Source organism: Rhinopithecus roxellana, chromosome 12, assembly GCF_007565055.1.
Source record: "Rhinopithecus roxellana isolate Shanxi Qingling chromosome 12, ASM756505v1, whole genome shotgun sequence".
NCBI lineage: Eukaryota > Metazoa > Chordata > Mammalia > Primates > Cercopithecidae > Rhinopithecus > Rhinopithecus roxellana.
Genome location: NC_044560.1, coordinates 124019363 through 124044862, shown reverse-complemented (window position 1 = coordinate 124044862; position 25500 = coordinate 124019363). Strand labels below are relative to the sequence as shown.

Genomic DNA, 25500 nt, shown 5'->3' with positions numbered 1-25500 from the left:
TTAAATGAAACATTTAATTCACTTGAATTAATAAAGTACTTCTCAAGTGGAGCATGGGATTTTTTATTTAAATTAACAAAAAAATTAATTTGTTTTCCTTAGTACCCATGCCCATTTACTTGAATAGCATGAATTTACCTTTCTTGGAATTATCCATCTGTGACTGCTGGGCATGCTGGTAGTAACCAGGATGTTCAGTATTCTGTCAATCACCTATTCCCCTTGCCCCTTCCTATCTAGAATCGTCTATGGTGACATTTGCCATGCCAGGTGCATTGGCACACACCTGTAATCCCAGCTGCTTGGGAGACTGAAGCAGGAGAATGGCTTGAGCTTAGGGTTTCAAGGCTGCAGTAAGCTACAATAGTGCCTGTGAATAGCCACTGCTGTCCAGCTAGGACAATATAGTGAGACCTCATCATTTAAAAAAAAAAAAAAAATTGACATTTGCCCTTTATATATTCTAATATTTACTGGGGCCCATTATGGAATAGGTATTATGTTAGACATTGGAAATAAATAGATTAAAAACTATACTTACTATCCATTGAATATGTTGACATCTAAACATGATGTGCTATAATGGAGGTTTATATACAGTGCTGGGAAAGTAGGGGGAGGGATGTCCATATTTCCTGGGGAAATCATAGAAAGCCTGAACTAATTTTTTTTTTTTTTTTTTTTTTTTGAGACGGAGTCTTGCTCTGTCGCCAGACTGGAGTGCAGTGGTGTGATCTCGGCTCACTGCAACCTCCGCCTCCCGTGTTCAAGCGATTCTCTTGCCTCAGCCTCCCAAGTAGCTGGGATTACAGGCGCCCGCCACCACACCCAACTAATTTTTGTATTTTTAGTAGAGATGGGGTTTCACCATCTTGGCCAGACTTGTCTTGAACTCCTAGAGATGGGGTTTCACCATCTTGGCCAGACTTGCCTTGAACTCCTGACCTCGTGATCCACCCGCCTCAGCCTTCCAAAGTGCTGGGATTACAGGTGTGAGCCACCGTGCCCAGCCAGCCTGAACTAATTCTTTTACGGAGTAGAAATTTATCAGATGAGCAAGACAAGAGGGAGAACTTTCAAAGCAGCTGTGTCATTGTTGATATGTAAATCTTAGGCCAACTCAGGCTTAATATTCTTGTCACAAGACCTGACAAATGTATTGTCTTTGTGTGTTAGTGTTATTAGAGCAATAAAATATATCATCAGTGGTAATACCAAGGCTTTATATCACTAATGGCATTGTTTTTGTTTTCTGTTTTTGATATAGAGTCTCACTGTGTCGCCCAGGCTGAAATGCAGTGGTGCGATCTCGGCTCACTGCAACCTCCACTCCTGGGTTCCAGTGATTCATTCTCCTGCCTCAGCCTCCCCAAGTAGCTGGGATTACAGGCGTGTGCCACAATGACCAGCTAATTTTTTTTTGTATTTTCAGTAGAGATGGGGGTTTTGCCATGTTGGCCATGCTGTTCTCGAACTCCTGACCTCAAGTGATCTGCCCGCCTCAGCCTCCCAAAGTGCTGGGATTACAGGCATGAGCCACCACGTCTGGCCCACTAATGGCATTGTTTGCAAAGAAAGATATAACAATAAAATAAACAATTCTACTTTGGTTTTTTTGTATTCTTATAACTTACTGTCAATAATAAATAAAATATAAATATAGTATAATGTCCTTTTAGGGAAGAGTGAGATTTTGGGTTTTACCATGATGGTTCCAAAGTCCTTTGACAGTGGTTGGAGGAATGTGGCACATGGAAGGTTGATTATACCTCTCCTAATTCAGCCTCCTTCACTTAGAAGTCACATCTGTTGCAGTCTTGTCAAATCACTTGGATGCATGAACATTTTCCAGTAATAGGGAATTCAGTTCTTCCAAGGAAACTTACTTGGTTCTGAAATTGTCTGCCTTAATGTTAACACTCTTGATTAAAGTAAATTGTAAGTAAAGTTATAGAGCAAAACTTTTTTAAAAAGTTGTATAATCTTCAATGTCTTTTAATTGATAGATGGAAGTTTTAAGGTATTAAATCTCTTTAATCTCTTCCTCTTATCAGAGTCTTTTTACTGAGTCAGTACAAAGTTTCTGTTGTGTTTCTTTTGTGTGTGCAAGACAATGTTCATTTGAATTATCTCCACTTTCTAAAGTATGCTTCAGCATCTAGATTATGTCTTTTAGGTAAAAAGTATCTAATTTCAGTTATTTTCACATGAATGTCTTCTGTTTAGATATCTTACCATGGATGAAACACGCAAATTGTTACTTTTGTTGGAATCTGATCCCAAGGTTTATTCTCTACCATTAGTGGGAATGTAAGTATTACATTATTTATGAAAACCTTAGCCAAATGTTCAAATGTATATGATAAGCATGTGACTCAGTTGTACTGTAACTATTTAGATCATTTTATAAAGCCACAAAGATAAGTGGTTGTCAGGTTTTCTTATTTTACTAGTAGAATCAGCTAAAATAAGATTTTGCCCAATCTTTTTTTTTTTGAGATGGAGTCTCACTGTGTGCCCAGACTGGAGTGCAGCGGAGAGATCTTGGCACACTGCAGTCTCCATCCCCCAGGTTCAAGTGATTCTCATGCCTCACCCTCCCAAGTAGCTGGGATTACAGGCATGCATCACCGTGCCTAGCTAATTTTTGTTTTTTTAGTAGAGACGGGGTTTTACCATGTTGGCCAGGCTGGTCTCGAACCCCTGGCCTCAAGTGATTTACCCGCCTCAGCCTCCCAAAGTGCTTGGATTACAGGCGTGAACCATCGTGCTTGGCCAGATTTTGCCCAATCCTAGAAGGAACTCTAATATATAAAACAGATAAAAGTTTAATTCTATGGCTGGGCACAGTAGCTCACGCCTATAATCCCAGCACTTTTGGAGGCCAAGGTGGGCAGATCACCTGAGGTCAGGAGTTCAAGGCCAGCCTGGATAACATGGTGAAACCCCGTTTCTACTAAAAATACAAAAAATTAGCCGGGCATGGTGGTGTGTGCCTGTAATCCCAGCTACTTGGGAGGCTGAGGCAGGAGAATCACTTGAACCCGGGAGGTGGAGATTGCAGTGAGCTGAGATTGCGCCATTGCACTCCAGCTTGGGCAACAAGAGTGAAACTGCGTCTCAAAAAATATAAAAAATAAAAGTTGAATTCTCCTAGTTGAAGGTGAAGCCTTAGAGCCCTATTTCTTCAATATTCTCTCACTACCACTCATCCTTAAGTCACCCTAAATAACTCACGGCTCATAATAATACCATTTAAAATCTACTGTCAGGGTTTCTTGCAGAAACCCCTTTAGTGTTAACGGTCTTCTCTTTAGTACTTAATGATACTTATGTGTTTAATTTATATATATGTGTGTGTGTGTATATATATATAGACCCGTGTGTGTGTATATATATATACACACACACACGTTTTGAGACAGGGTCTCACTTTGTCACACAGGCTGGAGTGCAGTGGCACAATCATGACTCACTGCAGCCTCAATCTCTGGGGTTCAGGTGATCCTCCTACCTCAGCCTTCTGAATAGCTAGGACCACAGGCACCAGCTACCACGTCTGGCTAGGTTTTGTATACTTTGTCGAGGCAGACTTTCGCCATGTTGCCCAGGCTGGTCTGGAACTCCTGGGCTCAAGCCATCTGAGTTGATATCTAGATAGAATATGTAGAAATTTATATTCACTCAGTATTGAGTACTTACTATATACAGTGTTATGCTTGATAATGTATTGAGGTTTAAAACTTCTTAAATAATTTAAAATCAAAGTGAGGTGATAAAACATTCAAATATACACAGAAAAATAAAGTATATGATTTACTATAAAATGACCAGTATAGAAAGTGAACACTTAGTATTTGTAAGAAAGATATGATAGGGAGCATTTTCCTAGAGAAGACAAACTTGAACTAGACTTTTAATTGTTTGGATAGTAGAAGGGAAGATTGATGGGGAAGGGAACCCATGTGAGAGAATGGCACATGCAAAGTGAATGAGAATGCACAGATGTTCTCTGGACCATGAAATCTACTTATAGTTTGCTACAGTCCTAGTATAGGCAATAGATTGTTGATGCTTAAGTAAATATTAAGAGCCTTCTCTGTTTCTGACTACCTGTATATGTTACAGCATTTAATCCTCAGCAACTCTGTGAAGTAGTTTTTTTTTTTTTTTTTTTGAGACAGTTTCACTCTTGTTACCCAGACTGGAGTGCAATGGCAGGATCTCGGCTCACCGCAACCTCTACCTCCTGGGTTCAAGCGATTCTCCTACCTCAACCTCCCGAGTAGCTGGGATTACAGGCATGCACCACCACGCCTGGCTAATTTTGTATTTTTATTAGAGACGGGGTTTCTCCTTCTTGGCCAGGCCAGTCTTGAACTCCTGACCTCAGGTGATCCCCCTGCCTCAGCCTCCCAAAGTGCTAGGATTACAGGAGTGAGCCACTGCGCCCGGCCGTGAAGTAGTTTTAGGCTACAAACTAGTCTGTACTACTTCAGCCCATTCTTTCCAGTCCAAGCTAATTCATTCTAGTACACTGCTTTCATCTCTTAACCATTTTGTTTCCCACATCTCAGGTAGAAGAGGACAGAGATAACACATGCTTGCTCTCTGTCTTTCTCTCTCTCTCAATATATATCTATATGTCTGTCTATATATATCAATATAATTATATAGATACAGATGTCTATATATTCTTCCTCTTAATTATCGGCATGTTTTTAGATTTCTTATTAGTAAGGCTCTTTAATGTATGGCAGATAAAAGCCATACGTCTACCTTATTATCTTAGGAAGAATGTAAAGTATGCTATATATGTAAGTGACTATGGTTTTTAATTTCTAGTTTTTTCTTTTAGTTGGCTGTCTGGAATTATACATCTCTATAGTCCTCAGGTATGGGCTTGCTGTTTGCGATACATATTCAATTCTTCTGTTCAAGAAAGGCAAGTGATATTTTATTCTGTAGTACTTTATTTTGATCCTTTCCCCCATTCATAGTTTATGGTCCCATTTAAAATTCATGTAATGCCTTAACCTTTTACAATACTTATAAATAAACATGTACATTAAGAAAAAACAAACCTTATATTAAATGAAAATAAAACCAGATTTAAAAAAGATGAGGTTGCAGTATACCTGGAAATACCAAGGAATTCACTTGCCTAACCACAGAACACAAACCTTTTAGGGGTGGAAAAAAACTGTAGAGATTGTCTACTGTAGCATCCTATTTTGTAATTAAGGAAGTTAACTTTCAGTGAAATGACTGCAAATGAGTTTGAATTTGTTACCTTACAGGTGTTTTATTAAGTTACACAGTGTTACTGCTAATACACAAAGAAATACTTGAGACAAGATTTTTAATTTCTTCCTGGAACTGAGCCTAAACATTGGAATTGATAGTTAGGGAAACTTTACTTTTAACCTCAACTCTTTTAATAGATAAAGAAGGTGAGAGACAAATGTCAGTATTTGTCTCTCACCTTCTTTATCTATTAAATGAGAAGGTCTATTTTTATCTACCTTGGGTGGCTGTAAAGGACTTTAAAAAACTATATTGAAAAGGCAATACAAGCACATAGTAATAAATTGACGTACGTAAATATCTACAATAAAATAGATCTCTCTTCCTCCCCATTTCCCTAGACCCCATTCTCAGAGACAATCACTGTTAAGTGATATCTTGTGCTTCCTTCCTGAAATAGTCAATATTTCAATATTCGACATAGACAAGTATCACCTTTTCCTGGCCTGTGAAAATTAAACCATAGCATCCTTTCTTTTCTTTATGTTGCTTTTTTCTGTATAAATTATACCTTGGAGATCATTACATCTTGGCATATATATATTTAATATACATATTTTACAGCTGAAGAGTATATAGTACATACTGTATTTTAAAAACAACTGGCCCTTTTGTCTTGCAGATAGTGGTCGCCTGAACATTTTATGCATACATCTTTGTGTGCATATGCTAGTATATTTATAGGATAAATTTCTAAATGTGTTTTTTTCTAGGCCAAAGAGTATGTAATTTAAAATTTGGTAGATATTGCCAAATTGCCCTTCAAAAAGACTGTACCAGTTTATAATTTTTCCAGCAGTACACGAGAGTGCCTTTTTCTCTCTACCTGCACTAACACTGTGAAAGAAATATTTATTTATTTATTTATTGAGCACCTATTATATCTATTATGTTTATGATATTGGGGATGACAGCAAACAAAATAAAGGTCCCCAGACCAGGCATGGTGTCTAATGTCTGTAATCCCAGCACTTTGGGACTTTGGTAGGCTGAGACAGGAGGATCACTTGAGGCCAGGAGTTCCAGACCAGCCTGGGTACCATAGCAAGACTTTGTCTCTACCAAAAAAAAAGAAAAAAAGTTAGCTGGGTGTAATGACACATGCCTGTAGTCCCAGCAGGAGGCTGATATGGGAAGATTGCTTGAGCCCAGGAGTTCAGGCTGCAGTGAGCCATGATTGTGCCACTGTACTCCAGCCTGAACAATGCAGACCCTATCTTAAAAAAATAAAATAGGCCAGGCATGGTGGCTAACACCTATAATCCCAACACTTTGGGAGGTCAAGGCGGGTGAATCACTTGAGGACAGGAATTAGAGACCAGCTTGGCCAACATGGTGAAAACCCGTCTCTACTAAAAATGCAAAAATTAGCCTGGTGTGGTAGAGCATGCATGTAATCCCAGCTACTTGGGAGGTTGAGGCAGGAGAATCACTTGAACCTAGGAGGCAGAGGTTACAGTGAGCTGAGATCGCACCACTACACTCCAGCCTGGGTGACCAAAAAATAAATAAATAAATAAATAAATAAATAAATAAATAAATAAATATAAAATAAAATAGTCCTGTGAGACAGGCAATAAACAGAATAAGTAAAATAAATAGTATGTTAAAAGACGATGAGTACTGTGGAGAAAAATAAAGCCTGAGAGGAGGATGTTGTGTGTCTGAATGATAGTGGCTGATAAAGAGTTGCCATTTATTTATTTTTTAATTTTTTAAATTTGTATATTTATTTATTTTATTTATTTATTTTTTTGAGATGGAGTCTCGTTCTGTCGGCCAGGCTGGAGTGCAATGGCTCAATCTCAGCTCACAGAAACCTCCACCTCCTGGGTTCAAGCAATTCTCCTGCCTCAGCCTCCCGAGTAGCTGGGATTACAGGCATGTGCCACCACGCCCTTCTAATTTTGTATTTTTTCAGTAGAGACGGGGGTTTCTCCATATTGGTCAGGCTGGTCTCGAACTCCTGACCTCAGGTGATCCATCTGCCTTGGCCTCTCAAAGTGCTGGGATTACAGGCGTGAGCCACCGCGCCCGGCCAAGAGTTGCAATTTAAATGGGTGGTCAGGGAGGCCGACTTGAGGTGAGGGAGTAAGCCTTGTTGCTGTCTGGGGCACTGTCCTAGGCAAAGGATATGTTAAGTGTAAGGGCTCTGGGTGAAAGATCGTGTAACATCTTCAAGGAACAGCAAAGAGGCCACTGTAGCTAGAGAGGAGTGAAGGAAGGGGAAAGTAGCTGGAGATGAGCTCAGAGAGGTAAGTAGAGGGCTGTCGTTAAACTTTTGACCTCTGCTAACCTGATAGATGAAAAATAATCTTTTCCAGTGATTTATAACCTCATCTTCCAGGAACTGCCTAGTCATGTCTTTGGCCATTTTTCTCTTAAATTGTGCATCTTTTCATATTGCTTGTGCTAGCAAGCTCTCTCTATATATATAACATAAAATACATAGAGAAATATATATTTATAATATATAGCAACGGTTCCCCCCCCCGATTGTCATTTAACAGTATTTTTCCCAAACAGACTTACTATTTTTTAGTCATATTTATTAATCTGTTTTCTATCATGCTTAGAAAAGATTCACCCACTCCAGGTATATTTATTGAAGTAAAAAAAAATCACTCGTATTTTCTTCAGATGCTTTTGGAGTTCTACTTTTAACATTTTATTTTAACTTTTCAAGATAATTAGTTATATTTAGATAGCAGAAATTAAATGTTTTAGGTCCTTTGCTATGATTTAGTACAACTAAGTTTTATTATCAATTACTGATCATGCTTTAAGTTCATATTGACAGTAAATCCTCAATAAAATTTATTTTGAATTGCTCTCTTATTCTTTCTTTTTTTTTTTTTTTTTTTTTTTTTGTCAGAGTTTCACTCTGTTGCCCAGGCTGGAGTGCAATGGTGGGATCTCGGCTCACTGAAACCTCTGCCTCCCGGGTTCAAGCAGTTCTCCCTGCCTCAGCCTCCCAAGTAGCTAGGATTACAGGCGCCCACCATCACGCCCGGCTAATTTTTGTATTTTTAGTAGAGATGGAGTTTTGCCATGTTGGTCAGGCTGGTCTCAAACTCCTGACCTCAGGTGATCCACCCACCTTGGCCTCCCAAAGTGTTGGGATTACAGGTGTGAGCCACCTGTTTTAAATAGCTACTGGCCTATTTTCTCTTTTTATTTTTATTTTTTATTGAGACAGAGTCTCGCTGTGTCGCCAGGCTGGAGTGCAGTGGCGCAATCTTGGCTTACTGCAACCTCCGCCTCCCAGGTTCAAGTGATTCTCCTGCCTCAGCCTCCCAAGTAGCTGGGACTACAGGCACGTGCCACCACACCCAGCTAATTTTTGTATTTTTAGTAGAGATGGGGTTTCACCATGTTAGCCAGGATGGTCTCCATCTCTTGACCTTGTGATCCACCTGCTTTAGCCTCCCAAAGTGCTGGGATTACAGGCATGAGCCACCACACCCAGCCTTTTTTTTTTTTTTTTTTTTTTTTTTTTTGAGCCGGAGTCTCGCTCTGTCGCCCAGGCTGGAGTGCAGTGGCGCCATCTTAGCTCCCTCTAAACTCCGCCTCCCAGGTTCACGCCATTCTCCTGCCTCAGCCTCCCTAGTAAAAGAATTTTTTTTTTTTTTTTGTAGAGAGGAGGGGTCTCGCCATGTTGACCAGGCTGGTCTCAAACTCCTGGCCTCAAGCGATTCTCCCACCTTTTGCCTTCCTAAGTGGTGGGCCCCAGTTTTTGAACAAAAATTGGACCCTTTAGTCGTTTTGTTAACTAGATTGGGAGACTCACATGAAGTTATTTGAGTGTAATCATATTATCCTCATTAAATTTTAATTAAATAGCATTTTTTTGGTGCAGGGTTTTTTCAGAATCTGGAAATTTCATCATAGTTCTCTATTCTGTGACACATAAGGAGCCTGAGTTTTATGAATGCTTCCCTTGTGATGGCAAGATACCTGACTTTCGGTTTCAGTTGCTAACCAGTAAGGAAACATTACATCTTTTCAAAGTAAGTGATTTGATTACCTAGCACATTAGTGACTGTTTAGGTTTTGCTCTTTGGCAGTTTAAACCCAACAGATTTTAGCCTTTAAAATAGTAATCCAAACTATTTTGCTTTGTTTACTTACAAATAATCTTATTAAATATTAACTTTATTCATTTATGGTTAAATGTTTTAAGTAAATCTTAGATCATATCTTCAACCAAATTACAATAGAGAACCAGAGGTTCCCCAAAGAATACCTTGCCCATGTTTTTCTAAAATCTTTGAAGAATATTATCAATTCATATATTATATCATTTTATATTTGTGAAGGTTAACTTTGTGGGATCTCAGTACTTTTCTTTGTCCTGACTATATTTTTTTTTTTTTTTTTTTTTGAGATGGAGTTTCACTCTGTTGCCCAGGCTGGAGTGCAGTGGTATGATCTCGGCTCACTGCAGCCTCCGCCTCCCAGGTTCAAGTAATTCTCCTGCCCCAGCCTCCAGAATAGCTGGGATTATAGGAGCCCACCATCACACGTGCCTAATTTTTTTTTTTTTCATTAGAGACAGGGTGTCACCATGTTGGCCATTCTGGTCTCGAACTCCTGACCTTAGGTGATCCACCTGCCTCAGCCTCCCAAAGTGCTGGGATTATAGGTGTGAGCCACAGCATCTTACCATGACTTTATTATTTTTAAAATGTGTGGGAATAACAAATGGTTTTTTATACTAAAAAGCCATTATTATGTATCAAAGGAATCAGAATAGGTTGTTACTATATCATCTAATAAAATACCTAGAAACACAACTAGATGAGGATCGTAGAAAAAGTAGATCTTTAGGCCAGGCGTGGTGGCTCACACCTCCAATCCCAGCACTTTGGGAGGCCAAGGCAGGTGGATCACCTGAGGTCAGGAGTTTGAGACCAGCCTGGATAACATGGTGAAACCCCACCTCTACTAAAAATACAAAAATTAGCCAGGTATGGTGCCAGGTGCCTGTAATCCCAGCTACTTGGGAGACTGAGGCAGGGGAATGGCTTGAACCTGGGAGGTGGAGGTTGCAGTGAACTGAGATCCCGCTGTTGCACTCTTTAACCTGGGCAACAAGAGCGAAACTCTGTATCAAAAAAAAAAAAAGGAAGTAGATCTTTGAAACTATGTATCATTATACAAAAATATTCAAAAGCTACTTTTCAATAAAATTATTGGTTATTTTAGGTCTCAGACTAATAAAAGTACATTCTTTATTAGAAAAATATTGAATACTTTTAAATAACCACATGTGTCCGCTCCGGTCTTATTTAGTACCTTCTTTGAGATCATGTATAGGTTATAAATCTATATATTTTATATAAATATATATTTTAATATTATATAGTATATACATTATATTACATATATGTTATATATAAAAATATACTTATATAATATATATCTATATACATTTTATATATTTATAGGTTATGTCAGCTATGAAGTTTTTGTATTTTAATTATATATATAATCATTTTAACTGAGATCTAATACTTTATTTCTGTTTTAGAGACATCATTTATCATTTTATTCTTTAGATGATATTCTCATTTCATAGTTATATTCACTGAATCTGTGATTATAGCACAAGTGATTAACTTTTTCACTTATGTAGCAGGGAACTGGACAGTTTACAAAAGAGGGTTACAGTTACAGAAATCAGAAGTCTGCCACTCCATCATCTAGTGTTTCGGAGCTACTTTTCATCTAAATAGAATTCTCTGGTGGTCTTATTTAAGTCAGATCTCAAAATATGACCTACTTCATTTCAGAATGTTGAACCTCCTGACAAAAATCCAATCCATTGTGAACTGAGTGCTGAAAGCCAAAATGTAGAAACAGAGTTTTTCAGCAAGGCTTCCAAGAATTTTTCAATTAAGAGGTAAAAGATCTTTTTATTATTATGTGTATGGTTTTTTGAAAATTACGTTTATTAGTTTTTGGCGAGTAATTAAAATAACTAAATTATTTCTGATGAAACGATTTTTAAATCTTATGTACCATAAATGTCTTTGCTTTAAATGCATTCCTTCATATTCATTAGGAAGTTGGATAGTAATTTTAATGAAATGGCAACTCTAATATGGTTTTCATTCGGGTTGATGTATTATATAGGAAAAACACAAAAGTAGTTGTCAAAAATTATCTTGCTTAGAAAGAATCTGCTTCCTGTTTTGTTTAGTGCTATTTGTTCTTCCTTCCTTATAAGTTTCTTATTTTAATATTTAAATCAAAGGTGGGGTCTCACTGTATTGGCCAGGTTGGTCTCGAGCTCCTAGCCTCAAGTGATCCTTCTGCCTTGGCCTCCCAAAGTGCTGGGATTACATGTGTGAACCATCATCCCCAGCGCTTCCTTATAGTTTTAAATCTGGACCTATCAGATAAACTACTATAAAAGTAACTACTAGCTGCTGTGTGATGGCTCACGCCTATAATCCCAGCACTTTGGGAGTCCAAGGCGGGCAGATCACTTGAGGTCAGGAGTTTGAGACCAGCCTGGCCAACATGGTGAAACCCATCTCGACTAAAAATGCAAAAATTAGCCAGACACAGGGTAGAGTGCCTGTAATCCCAGCTACTTGGTAGGCTGAGGTGGGAGAATCACTTGAACACGGGAGGTGGAGGTTGCAGTGAGCTGAGATTGTGCCACTGCACTTTAGCCTGGGCAACAGAGTGAGATCCTGTCTCAAAAAAAAGTAACTCCTACCTAAAAAAAAAAAAAAAAAAAAAATTGTTTTAAAACTTCTAAAACACACTTGGAGAATATTAATTAAATAAAGTCTTCTGACTTCTTGGGTCAGTATATTTTACCTTTTGTGGTAAAGAAGACATTCCTGGCCGGGCCTGGTGGCTCATGCCTGTAATCCAGCACTTTGGGAGGCAGAGGCAGGTGGATTACCTGAGGTCGGGAGTTCGAGACCAGCCTGGCCAATGTTGTGAAACCCCATCTCTACTAAAAATACAAAAATTAGCCAGGCCTGGTGGTACATCACTGTAATCCCAGCTACCCAGGAGGCTGAAGCAAGAGAATCACTTGAACCCAAGAGGCACAGGTTGTAGTGAGGCGAGAGCATGCCACTACACTCCATCCTGGGTGACACAGTGAGACTCCATCTTAAAAAAAAAAAAAAAAGATACTATCTTGTATTAGGGTTCTCCACATTAACAGAAACAACAAGATGTGTGTATGTAGAGATATTTGTTTTAAGGAATTGGCTTCTGTATTTGTGAAGGTTTGGCATATCCAAAGTCTACAGGTAGGGGCTGAGCACAGTGGCTCACCCCTTTAATCCCAGTACTTTGGGAGGCTGAGGCGGGAGGATTGCTTGAGCTCAGGAGTTCGAGACCAGCCTGGGCAATGTGGCGAAACCCTGCCTCTACAAAAACAAAAAAGAAGTACAGAAATTAGCTGGGTGTGGTGGCACATGCCTGTAGTCCCAGCTACTTGTAGGGCTGAGGTGGGAGGATCACTTGCCCAGGAAGTCAAAACTTCAGTGAGCCATGTTCGTGGCACTGCACTGCAGCCTGGGTGACAAAATGAGACCCTGTCTCAAAGAAACAACAAAAACAAACAAAAAATGTCTACAGGTAGGCTGGTAGGGTGGACACCCAGGGAAGAATTGCAGTTTCAGTCCAAAGGCAGTCTGCTGGCAGAATTCCTTTTCCCTCCAGGAAGTCAGTCTTTATCTTTTTTTTTTTTTTTGAGATAGGGTCTCACTCTGTCACCCAGGCTGGAGTGCAGTGGTGTGATCTCAGCTCACTGCAACCTCCACCTCGCAGGTTCAAGGAATTCTTCTGCCTCAGCCTCCCGAGTAGCTGGGATTACAGGTGTGCATCACCACGCCTGGCTAATTTTTGTATTTTTAGTAAAGATGGGTTTTCACCACGTTGGCTAGCCAGGCTGGCCTCAAGCTCCTGACCTCAAATGATCCACCCGCCTTGGACCCCCAAAGTGCTAGGATTACAGGCTTGAGCCACCTCACCCAGCCAGGAACATCTTTGCTGTCTTAAATTGTAAGACCTTATTCAACATTTATTGAATATTTATGGAAGAAGTAGCCAAACTAAGGAGACAATAGCACTTTCTTTAAGATTGTTATTAAAAGCTACTTAGGAGGCTGAGGTGGGAAGATCACTTGGGCTCAAGAAGTCAAGGTGGGGAGCCATGATCATGGTACGCCAACTGCTCTCCAGCCTCAGTAATAGAGTGAAACCTGCCTCAAAAAAAGTAATGTTAAAAAACCTTGTTTATTTTCCACTCTGGCCAAAGCTTTAATGAGGAACAGTCATTTTAAATTTTATCAAAATGTTTGTCTCTCTTAAAATACTTTTGTTATAACTATACAACCTGAAGTTTTTCCTTTTTGCCTTGGGTACTAAAAAAGCTAAGAAATGAGGTCGGGCACAGTGGCTCACGCTTGTAATCCCAGCACTTTGGGAGGCAGAGTGGGTGGATCACCTGAGGTCAGGAGTTCGAGACCATCCTGACCAATGTGGTGAAACCCTGTGTCTACTAAAAATACAAAAATTAGTTGGGCATACTGGCATGTGCCCGTAGTCTGAGCTACTGGGACTCTGAGGCTCAAGAATCCTTGAACTTTGGAGGTGCAGGTTGCTGTGAGCTGAAGTCGTGGCACTGCACTCCAGCCTTGAGTGACAGAGCGAGACTCTATCCACCCCGCCCCCAACCCCCTGCAAAAAAAAAAAAAAGCTAAGAAATGGATTTTATTGCTCAGTGTCAACAGTTTTGTGTGTGTGCTCATCTTAAGTACAAAACAGGTATTAATTCCATGCCACAACTTAGGTGTACAAAAGAATGTAACTTAAAAAAATTAGTAATTGAAATTAATATATATTTTAAGCCCCTATTTATTCTACTGGATTATAGACACCAAATTTCACCTAATTCAAGGTTTCTTTATTCCCTTGTCTCTGGGGTTATATGTAATATAGAAGGGACCAGTGGTATGCCAGTACTGGTGATATGGGGTGACATGATTCTCATCCATCTGGCTACAGTCTGCTGAGGTGTTTTCATTTGCATCTGGTCTTTGTCAGATTTGTGCAAGTTCCTGCTGCAACTTTTGACCCTATTCAGGCCACTGGATCTCTTGTCTCCTGTCCCTGCTGCACTGAGCACTTTGGAATATCATTATATATCTCAAGCTGTCTTGGGTGTCAGAGAAGAGCTTTGTGGGACTGTTGGAGACCTACTTCTGCTTAAACATAGTCATGCAGATATTCTGATTGCTTCATTGTAATACCTTGTACAGAAAGAACTCTGTGAAGATCTGCCTCTTCAGACAATCAGAGTTTAGGGCAAAAGGTCTCTTCTGCTGTTTGATTTTCAAATCTGCCTTGGAGTTTCTGTTGTTCTTCCTGCTAGGTAGGATTCAAGTTGTATGAAACAGAATGCAGGATGCTTTTTTAGAGATCCCATTAATCCTGAGTGCTGTTAGCTTCATTCTGGCTTTTCTTTTCCCTAACGCATCCTATTGAGACTTTGTCTAGTGTAGGATGTGAAAAAGCCTGATGCATATAGTATTCCAAATCTTTAGTCTTAAACACTAATTTCAGCTTTTAAAACTCGGTACCAGCACTCAGAAACTTTTTGTTTTGCTGGGGCATGCCATCTGTGATACAATGAGTATTCCTGACTCAATGGGAGGGTAGTACCTTGATTTCTCAAAGTATTTTCCCATCACAGATATAAGTACGTAGGAAAATATAATTTCGTATTTGGTTTTCCTTTGTAATACAGAGGGTTTGTAATATAGTGTGTTTAATACCTTTGATACTAGATTATACATTTTTTGACAGCAAGTACTATGTCTTGTTTGTTTCTATATTTATCAAAGTGATCAACTAGAGGGTGCCCAGTGACTTTATTGTGACATTAACAATACAAGGTTAAACTTGCCATGATCAGGTTAGGGTAGTTTATTAAGGCTGACTGGGCCAGCTTCCCTAGTCAACTAACACTGGCCTGAAAAATAAAATAATTTGTGGTTGTCAGATACTAAATTAAATGATCTGAGTACTACTGCAACTTATTAAAGGACTTTATTCAATTTCTAGAAGAAAGAAAGAACACTGGATTACCGTAGGCTTTTCTGGTCTCCCCTTCTATTCTTTAGGTCTTCCCAAAAGTTATCTCCTGGGAAAATGCCAATACATGATCACGACTCTGGTGTTGAAGATGAAGATTTTTCTCCAAGACCAATTCCTACTCCTCATCCAGTGAGTCAGAAGGTATCACTGATTTTAAAATGCATTCACTTTTGTGGTTAGAGACCTAAGTCTCTTCATGGTTAAAACACTAAATAATACTACCTGAAACCTAAGTATCATTCTTAGATATATCTAGCTATTTCTATCTCTATGGTTATATCTATATAGAGATATATAAGTATTTCACAGTTATATATAATAATTCGTGTTATCTGTAATGATATATATATATACACATATGTGTAATATCTATGTAATAAGCATGTATTTATTCCTAGAGTAAACTGAGACATAGATTAGTTAAGTTACCTACCCAAGATCACACAACTAGTAATTAGTAAAGCTGGAATTCTAATTCAGGAGGTTTGTTTTAGAATCTGGTGCTTTTAATGACCATATAGATTCAACATTGTATACTATCACTAGAGCTTGACATTGGATTTTATCACTATATTCTGAGAAAACATTATACTTGGTTTCAGAGGTTAATTGCTAAAATTCTTGTCATAATTTTTTGATTGCTACCAACCTGTGGGTTATGTTAGAATTGTTGTTTAATTGGTGTAATTACTTATTTTAGAAGAAAAAGTAATGGGAAGGATTTTTTAAAGTTAATATCAAATTATAACCAAAATCATCACAGCGAGTATTTTGTTTACTCTTAGTTGATATCAATAGAAGGGATAACAGTGAGCGACTTCTTAGTGGAGAAATATTCTGACATATTTATTAGAAGATTTTACTATTTAAGGTACATAAACATTTGCTACTAGATCTGTGAAGACATTCTGCTGTGACAATTTTTTGTAGAGAGGATTTAAAAAGTTGTATACAACAGTTTCTCATATTATGTTCTGTGATCTTAGCAGTGTTAGTGTTTTAATAAAAAGAGTTCCATTAAGTAAGTTTGGGAAGTGTTTAGTTTTGTTCTTTTAGGGCAAGGACCTTGTTTATTTTGCTTACAATTGTATTCCTAGTGCTTAGCACATAAAACATGCCCAGAAAAAAATTGCTGAAGGTCTAAATAAAGAATGAACACTTGTTAATATGTAATTAGATATAATTTGGGAAATACTGGTCTGAGGAAAGTAAAGTATACATTTTCTTCTAAAACCTTTTTTTCTATTTCTTTCTTATTTGTAGATTTCTAAGATCCAACCATCAGTTCCTGAACTTTCGCTTGTGTTGGATGGCAATTTCGTAGAATCAAACCCTCTGCCTACTCCATTGGAAATGGTGAATAATGAAAATCCTCCTTTGATTAACCACTTGGAACACTTGAAGCCATTGCAACCCCAGCTTTATGATGAGAAACACAGTCCAGAAGTTGAAGCTGTAGAACCTTCCTTGAGAGGAATACCAAATCAGTTAAACCAGGATAAACCAGCTCTTTTGAGACACTGCAAAGTAAGACAGCCACCTGCCTGTAAGAAAGGGAACCCCCATAGCAGGAACACTGTTAAACCATCTTCTCATAATGGACCATCTCCTGATATATTTGAAAAGCTCCAAGCAGTTTCTGCTGGAAATGTACAAAACGAAGAGTATCCTATAAGACCCTCCAAACTTAATTCTAGGCAGTCTTCTCTTGCTCCGCAGTCCCAACCACCCAATTTTGTTTTTTCACCCCATAATTCAGGAAGACCAGTGGAACTTCAGATACCTACTCCCCCACCGCCATCTTACTGTTCCACAAACGTTTGCAGGTGTTGTCAGCATCATAGTCGTATTCAATATAGTCTGCTAAATTCTTGGCAAGGAGCAAACACAGTTGGATCCATTCAAGATGTACAGTCTGGAGCCCTTCAAAAGCATTCATTATTTCATCCAAGTGAATGTCCAACTCTGAACTGTAATGCATTCTGTTCTTCAAGTAGTCCTATAACCTTGAGACCTCAGGGAGGTATGGACTGTTGTTCTCCCCACAACAATATAGAACCATCGCCTGTGGCAAGACTACCTTCACATATGGACTCATGTAACCCACAGCCTTGCACAGTGTGCATGCACACATCCAAGACTGAATCAGATAATGGAATGATGGGACTATCTCCAGATGCATATCGGTTTCTCACAGAACAAGACAGACAGCTGAGACTACTTCAGGCACAGGTTTGCTTGGTGCTTTCCTAGTTCTATTAAATTCTTGGTATTATGATTTCTTAAAAACTGGCACCTCCCTTCCGTAATGACGTTTTATAGAACTATATAATGTCAGAATTAGAAAGGACCTTGGAAACTGAATTCTAGGCTCTCTTGTTTTATAGGTAAGTAAAATGAGGATTAGAGAGAATAATTTAACCCAATGCCACATTGCTAGTTAGTAGTAGAACCATCTTATGCATATCCTAACCTACAATAGAATTGTATTTTTCTTTTATTTTTTGCCTCTAATGAAAAGTCTCTTATAATTAAACCTTTATATATAGCTAAATATAAAGTCTGAGCAGTGGCTTCTGCTTCATCTCTAGTTTGTCAACCCTATATAACGCTTAGCCAGTCTGCCCTTAAACAAATAGTTGGAACCTTTTTGTATATCTATACTGGACTTACTCTACTTCTTATATTCTGAAATGTTCCCTTTCTTCAGAACCTGTCTTGCAGAGTTCTTAGTCTTTTTTTTTTTTTTTTTTTTTTTTTTTTTTTTTTTTTTTTTTTTTTTTTTTGAGACAGTCTCTTCTGTTGCCCAGGCTGGAGTGCAGTGGCCAGATCTCAGCTCACTGCAAGCTCCGCCTCCCGGGTTTACGCCATTCTCCTGCCTCAGTCTCCCGAGTAGCTGGGACTACAGGCGCCCGCCACCTCGCCCGGCTAGTTTTTTGTATTTTTTTAGTAGAGACGGGGTTTCACCGTGTTAGCCAGGATGGTCTCGATCTCCTGACCTCGTGATCCGCCCGTCTCGGCCTCCCAAAGTGCTGGGATTACAGGCTTGAGCCACCGCGCCCGGCCAAAGGGCATAAACATTTTAAATGTTCAAAGATACCCAAATTTGTTCCTGTTCTAGTATTGCAAATCTCATTTTGGTATAAGGGTTAAGAGAGTGGGCTGTGATACCAGACTCCTTGGATTCTAATCTAGTTTGTGGGTAGTGTAAGTTGTATGATCTTGGACAAGTTACCTTACCTCATTGACTTCAGTTTTCTCACATACAAAATAGGGATATACATAAGTTGTATGGAGTTCTTTTGTTTTTTCATTTATTTTTTTCAGTTGTTAACATGTATGGCAAAGTTGTATGGAGTTCTAAGGATTTGAATGAGTTACCAGATAAAGGTGTAAAGTATTGCTGACATATAGTTAGTACTCAATATATGTTAACTATTACTATTATTACATTATTATTATCTTAGTTAATGGTATCACCTCTCATCTCGTCACTCAGGGAAAATTCTCAGGAGTCACAAACCCAGGCTCTACTTTGTGGATATATCCCGAACTTAACTACTCTTTACTATCTTTCCCGCTACTAACCTAATTCAAACCACTGTCTGATGACACCCTTACATACCACTTCCATCCAGTACTATCCCCTCATGTTCTCTATACTTGGAAACACCACACTGTCTTTGTTTGTTTGTTTGTTTTTCCCACACCATCTTTAAAGCCCAGGTAAGATTGTAGCACTCTTGCTTAAAATCCTCCAGTGGATTTCCATTGCAATTAGAATAAAATCCAAATGCTTTACTTTGGCCCTTAAAGCCCTTTGTGACTTGGCTTGTCTTTCTCTGCAAACTCATCTCTTATCACTGTCTTCTGTGTTCACTACACTTGAGCTATGCGCTAGTGCTTTTTTCTTTAACTTTTTGTTCTTTAAAAATGCCAGAACATGTTTATACTTTAGGTTCTTCAACTTTTGGTTCCCTTTGCCTGAAATAATCCTCTTGGGGCCCTTCTAATGGCTATTTCCTTCTCATCATTCAGGTCCTTAATCACGTTTTTCTGTTCTATTTGTGATAGAAAGTCAGCTCCAGGGAAGGAGCTCACATTCATCACTGTTTTCTTAGCACCTTGAATAGTACTTGATGTGTAATTGTTGCTTAATACATAGTTTGTTACCTGAATGAGTGAAAATGGCTGCTGGAAAGGCTGTATCTATTTATTTATTTGTTTATTTTTCTAGATGAGATAAATGATGCCAGATTATACCAATCTAATATACCCAAACCATTTTTCCACATCCACATCTCCAACATTAGGCAAACTTAAATTATTACCCGTCTTAGGAGGTGTTTTTTTGTGTTTTTTTTTTTGGTTTTTTTTTTTTTTTTAGGTAGGGTTTCACTCTTTCACCCAGGCTGGAGTGAAATGGCGCAGTCTGGGCTCACTGCAACCACCACCTGCCCCTCGGGGTTCAAGTGATTCTCCTGCCTCAGCCTCCCCAGTAGCTGGGATTATAGGCACCCACCACCACACTTGGTTAATTTTTGTATTTTTAATAGAGACAGGGGTTTCACCATGTTGTCCAAGCTGGTCTTGAACTCCTGACCTCAGGTGATCCACCTGCCTTGGCCTCCCAGAGTGCTATGATTACAGGTGTGAACCACCATACCTGGCCTAGAAGTTGTTTTAATTTACATTATATTAACATATGTGGCCGGGCGCGGTGGCTCAAGCCTGTAATCCCAGCACTTTGGCAGGCTGAGACGGGCGGATCACAAGGTCAGGAGATCGAGACCATCCTGGCTAACGCAGTGAAACCCCGTCTCTACTAAATAAATACAAAAAACTAGCCAGGCGAGGTGGCAGGCGCCTGTAGTGCCAGCTACTCGGGAGGCTGAGGCAGGAGAATGGCATAAACCCGGGAGGTGGAGCTTGCAGCGAGCTGAGATCTGGCCACTGCACTCCAGCCTGGGCGACAGAGCGAGACTCCGTCTCAAAGAAAAAAAAAGAATATGTAATTGATTATTTTATTATTTATAAAAGTTCATTGTATATGAAGGAAATTGGTCCTTTATCATATATATATATATGTATATGTATGTGGTATTTCTTAGTCTTAAGTGTTTTGCATTTTAACCATTTGTTTTGTACAGAATATTCCAGTTTAGATACAGTTAAATAATGTAGGCCAGGTGTTGTGGCTCACACCTGTAGTCTCAGCACTTTGGGAGGCTGAGGCAGTTGGATCACCTGAGGTCAGGAGTTTGAGACCAGCCTGGTCAAAATGGTGAAACCCCATCTCTACTAAAAATACAAAATTTACCTGGGCGTAGTAGTGAGTGCCTATAATCCCACTACTCAGGAGGCTGAGGCAGGAGAATTGCTTGAACCTGGGAGGTGGAAGTTGCAGTGAGCCAAGATTGCACCACTACACTCCAGCCTGGGCGACAGAGCAAGACTCTGTCTCAAAAAAAAAAAAAAAAAGTATCAGTCATTCTCTTTCTGGGTTCTATGTTTAGAAAAGCCTTCTTCCTTTCAAGATTATAAAAAATTTATTCTTGGCTGGGCACAGTGTGGCTCATGCCTGTAATCCCAGAACTTTGGAAGGCCAAGGTGGTTGGATCACTTGAGCCCAGGAATATGAGACCAGCCAGGGCAACATAGTGAGACTCCATCTCTACAAAAAATTAAAAATAAAAAAATAACTGACCATGGTGTTGTGCACCTGTAATCCCAGCTCCTTGGGAGACTGAAGCATGAGGATTGCTTGAGCCCAGGAAGCTGAGGCTGCAGTGAGCCAAGACCGTGCCACTGTACTCTGGCCTAGGCAACAGAGTGAGATCCTGTCTCAAAAAAATATATATTTTTTTTATTTATTTATTTTTGAGATGGAGTCTCTCTCTGTTGCCCAGGCTGGAGTGCAGTGGTGCAATCTTGGCTCACTGCAAGCTCCACCTCCCGGGTTCACTCCATTCTCCTTCCTCAGCCTCCCGAGTATCTGGGACCACAGGCGCCCGCCACCACGCCTGGCTAATTTTTTGTATTTTTAGTAGAGACAGGGTTTCACCGTGTTAGCCAGGATGGTCTCAATCTCCTGACCTCGTGATCCGCCTGCTTCAGCCTCCCAAAGTGCTGGGATTACAGGTGTGAGCCACCGCACCTGGCAAAAAAAATCTTTTTAAGAAATTCTCCCTCTCCCTCCAGGATTATATTTGTTGCTTCTTTTTTATTAAGTTTTTTTTTTTTTTAATCAGATGACTGGCCTCATATATTTATTTAATAAATATGTATCTATTTATGAATGATTTAGAGATGCTTTTTGTTGTTGTTGTTGTTGGTGAGACAGGGTCTTGCTCTGTCGCCAGGCTGGAGGGCACTGGTGTGATCTCGGTTCACTGCAACCTCCGCCTCCTGGGTGCAAGTGCTTCTCTTGCCTTTACCACCTGAATAGCTGGGATTGCAGCCGTGCGCCCCCACGCCCAGCTAGTTTTTGTATTTTTAGTAGAGACAGGATTTCACCATGTTGGCTAGACTGGTCTTGAACTCCTGACCTCAGGTAATCTACCTGCCTTGGCCTCCCAAAGTGCTGAGATTACAGGCATGAGCCACGGCACCCAGCAAGAGATGCATTTTTTATTGTATAATGAAAGTATCATATGTTTGCATCTATTTCTGAACTATATTGGGCTCCACTGATCTGCCTGCCCCACCACTACTAGTTACCATTTGATTTAATCACCCACAGCTTTATATTTTAATATTCCAACTTCAATGGCTTTTTTTTTTTTTTTTTTTTTTTTTTTTTAATGGAGAAGATGCAGTTTGAGGAGAGGAACTTTGAAAAATAACACTGAAGTCCTGCCAGATGATCCTTAAAAGTTCTGAGAAAGAGGCCAGGTGTGGTGGCTCACGCCTGTAATCCCAGCACTTTGGGAGGCCGAGGCGGGCGGATCACCAGGTCAGGAGATCGAGACCATCCTGGCTAACATGGTGAAACCCGGTCTTTACTAAAAAAAATAGAAAAAATTAGCCGGACGTGATGGCAGGTGCCTGTAGTCCCAGCTACTTGGGAGGCTGAGGCAGGAGAATGGCATGAACCCGGGAGGCGGAGCTTACAGTGAGCTGAGATGTGCCACTGCACTCCAGCCTGGGCGACAGGGTGAGACTCCATCTCAAAAAAACAAAAAAGAAAAGTTTTGAGAAAGAATATTAGCTATTTCAAATGTTAAAATGTACTATAGAATTCTAGTGATTAATGTTTTAAAAACACTGGGTGATCAATTTTAGGACTGAGTGTGTGTAATGTCTTTTATTGTGCATTTCCTATGTGATTTCTCTACACCTCACTTTTCTCATCTATAAAATGGGAGAAATTATCAGTATTATCTGCAGATTTGAGGGTTAAATGAGTGTATGTGTGTGTGTATGTATGTATATAAAGTGCTTAGTATGGGACCTAGCTATAGTAAGTACGCAACAAAGTATAACTGTTTCATTTATCTCTTTTAACAACCTTAGTTTTAGGTGATATTGAAGCTCATAGTGGTTAACTTTTCCAAAAGGTAGCAGGGTAGGATTTAAACTTATAGCCATATGATACCAAAGCCCGTACTCCAAACCACTATAAATACACATGCCATTTTATACTATTAGCGCAGTTTTATATTTCTACTGACCTTAATAATTGATTGATGATACTGATTTTCCTATATTAATAGGGTTAATCCACTAAAAATAATTATATTGAGCACAGTAGTGCCATTTGTAGAGAAGCAGAAAATCATAGTGTTTACAAAGGGAAGCTCTCCACTCCTAGTTACATAACTAACAGAAGTGAAAAAAATACGTCCTCACAAAAAGCTGTATATAAATGTCCATAGTACCATTATTCCTAATAGCCCAAAGTGAAAACAACCTAAATGTCTGTCAACTGATGAGTAGAAAAGCACAATGTGACATATCCATATGAGGGAATGTTATTCAGCAATCAGAAGCAATAAAGTGTTAGTAAATGCTACAACATGGTTGAACCTTCAAAACATTATGCCACATGCTGAAAGAAGCCAGATACAAGGCTACAGTATGGTACTGTTTATATAAAATGTCCAGAACAGGCAAATTCAGAGATAGAAATCATGTTAGACCATCAGGGGCTGGGAAGAAGGGCAATAGGGAGTGGCTGCTAATGGGTACAGAGTTTTGGGGGTTTGATGAAAATGTTCTGGAATCAGATAGTGGTGATTGTTGCACACTGTGAGTATACCAAAAACCACTGAATTGTACACTTTAAAGCAGCTAATTTCATGGTACGTGAATTATATCTCAATTTAAAAAGGAAGAGGGGAGGCTTTTGGTGTTTGAACCTCAGCTTTCAGATTTGCTACTTGTTATATGACCTGTACAAGTAACTTAACTTTTTCCTTGCCTCAGGTTTTCTTACTTGTAAAAAAAGGTTTAATTGTAGTATACTCTTCAGAAGATTGTTGTAAAAAATCATACATAAATGCCTGTAGTAATAGGGTCTTGCAAACAACAGGCGCTCAGTAACTGTTAGCCATTGTTATTAATATATCCAATATCAACATGGCCAAACCTGGGCAATTCTGTTTTACCGTTATAATAATCTTGTGTGATATGTTCAGTATTTGGTATATGGAATCAGAGTATACCTCCAATCTAACTTTTGATTTATAAGTGAAATAGGGATAGAATGTTAGTTTGAAATATTAACCATTCACACTTTTTTACATAAGTATCAACTTATGAATACTAAGCTAAACACCTTTATGTTTTGCTTTTAAATGTATACTTAAAAGGCTGAGGTGGACGGATTGCTTGAGGCCAGGAGTTCAAAACCAGCCTGGGCAACATGGCAAAACTCCATCTCTACAAAACATGCGAAAATTAGCCAGGCATGGTGGTGCATGCCCGTAGTCCCAGCTACCCAGGAGGCTGAGGTGGGAGGATTGATTGAGCCCGGGAGGTTGAGGCTGCAGTAAGTTGTGATTGCAGCATGGCTGGGTGACAGAACAAGACCCTGTCTCAAAAAAAAAAAAGTATACTTAAAGTGCTTCTTAATTACTAGTGATAATGGCTTTCTATATTGAATAGGTTTCATGGTATGGTCTAGTTGAAATATGAGAAAATAGACTTGAAAGTCAGTTTCTTATAACTAGGGCGCTTTGTCATTCATTATTAAACTGAGCCAGTTTTGTTGATTACTTCCCTGTCAGTTTAAAGTATGTTTTTAATTGATACAGATTCAGCGTTTGTTGGAAGCACAGTCTCTGACGCCCTCTTCCCCTAAGACAACCACCGTTGAAGACACAGTGCAAGCTGGAAGACAAATGGAGTTGGTTTCCATGGAAGCACAGTCTTCCCCTGGCTTGCACATGAGAAAAAGTGTAAGCATTGCTGTGAGCACAGGTGATTTCAGTTTTTTTAAATTTGTAAGTAAATTTTAAAAAATGCTTTTTATATCCGGTTTTTGAATTTTATGTTCAAATTGGTACATGGTGCAATAGGACCAAAACCAAGGTGATGAGAGTATGACTTAAGTTTTTGTGTAATTTTAGTTTTTGTGAAATAAAACTATACCTGCAAACATGAAAACATGATATATTGTTTGGTTTTGCTACTTTTCTAGACTGGACCCAATTCTTTTTTTTTTTTTTTTTTTTTTGAGACAGAGTCTCCCTCTGTTCCCCAAGTGAGAGTGCAGTGTGCAGTGTGGTGCACTCTCAGTTCACTGCAACCTCCACATCCTAGGTTCAAGCAGTCCTCCTGTCTCAGCCTCCCAAAGCATTGGGATTACAGGTGTGAGCCACTGCGTCCAGCCAGTCTTGGTTGTATTAATTTATTTTCATAAAATCACCCAAGTATATCCTCAGCATAGAAACCATTTTGACTAGGATTTACTTTTTTTTTTTTTTTTTTGAGACGGAGTCTCACTCCATCACACAGGCTGGAGTGCAATAGCATAGTCTTGGCTCACTGCAGCCTCTGCCTCCTGGGTTCAAGTGATTCTCCTAAGTAGCTGGGACTACAGTCGCGTGCCACCAC

General features: G+C 39.3%; 1 protein-coding gene across 1 annotated transcript in view; it reads left to right on the top strand.

Annotated features, from left to right (window-relative positions):
• Positions 1–25500, top strand: part of STIL (STIL centriolar assembly protein) — a 63560-nt gene that overhangs the window by 14906 nt on the left and 23154 nt on the right. The window contains exons 7-13 of the mRNA XM_010356874.2: positions 2227–2310; positions 4859–4945; positions 9167–9317; positions 11103–11212; positions 15468–15582; positions 16705–17673; positions 24699–24864. Coding sequence (XP_010355176.1) covers positions 2227–2310; positions 4859–4945; positions 9167–9317; positions 11103–11212; positions 15468–15582; positions 16705–17673; positions 24699–24864 — 1682 coding nt within the window. The remainder of the gene's footprint in view (positions 1–2226; positions 2311–4858; positions 4946–9166; positions 9318–11102; positions 11213–15467; positions 15583–16704; positions 17674–24698; positions 24865–25500) is intronic.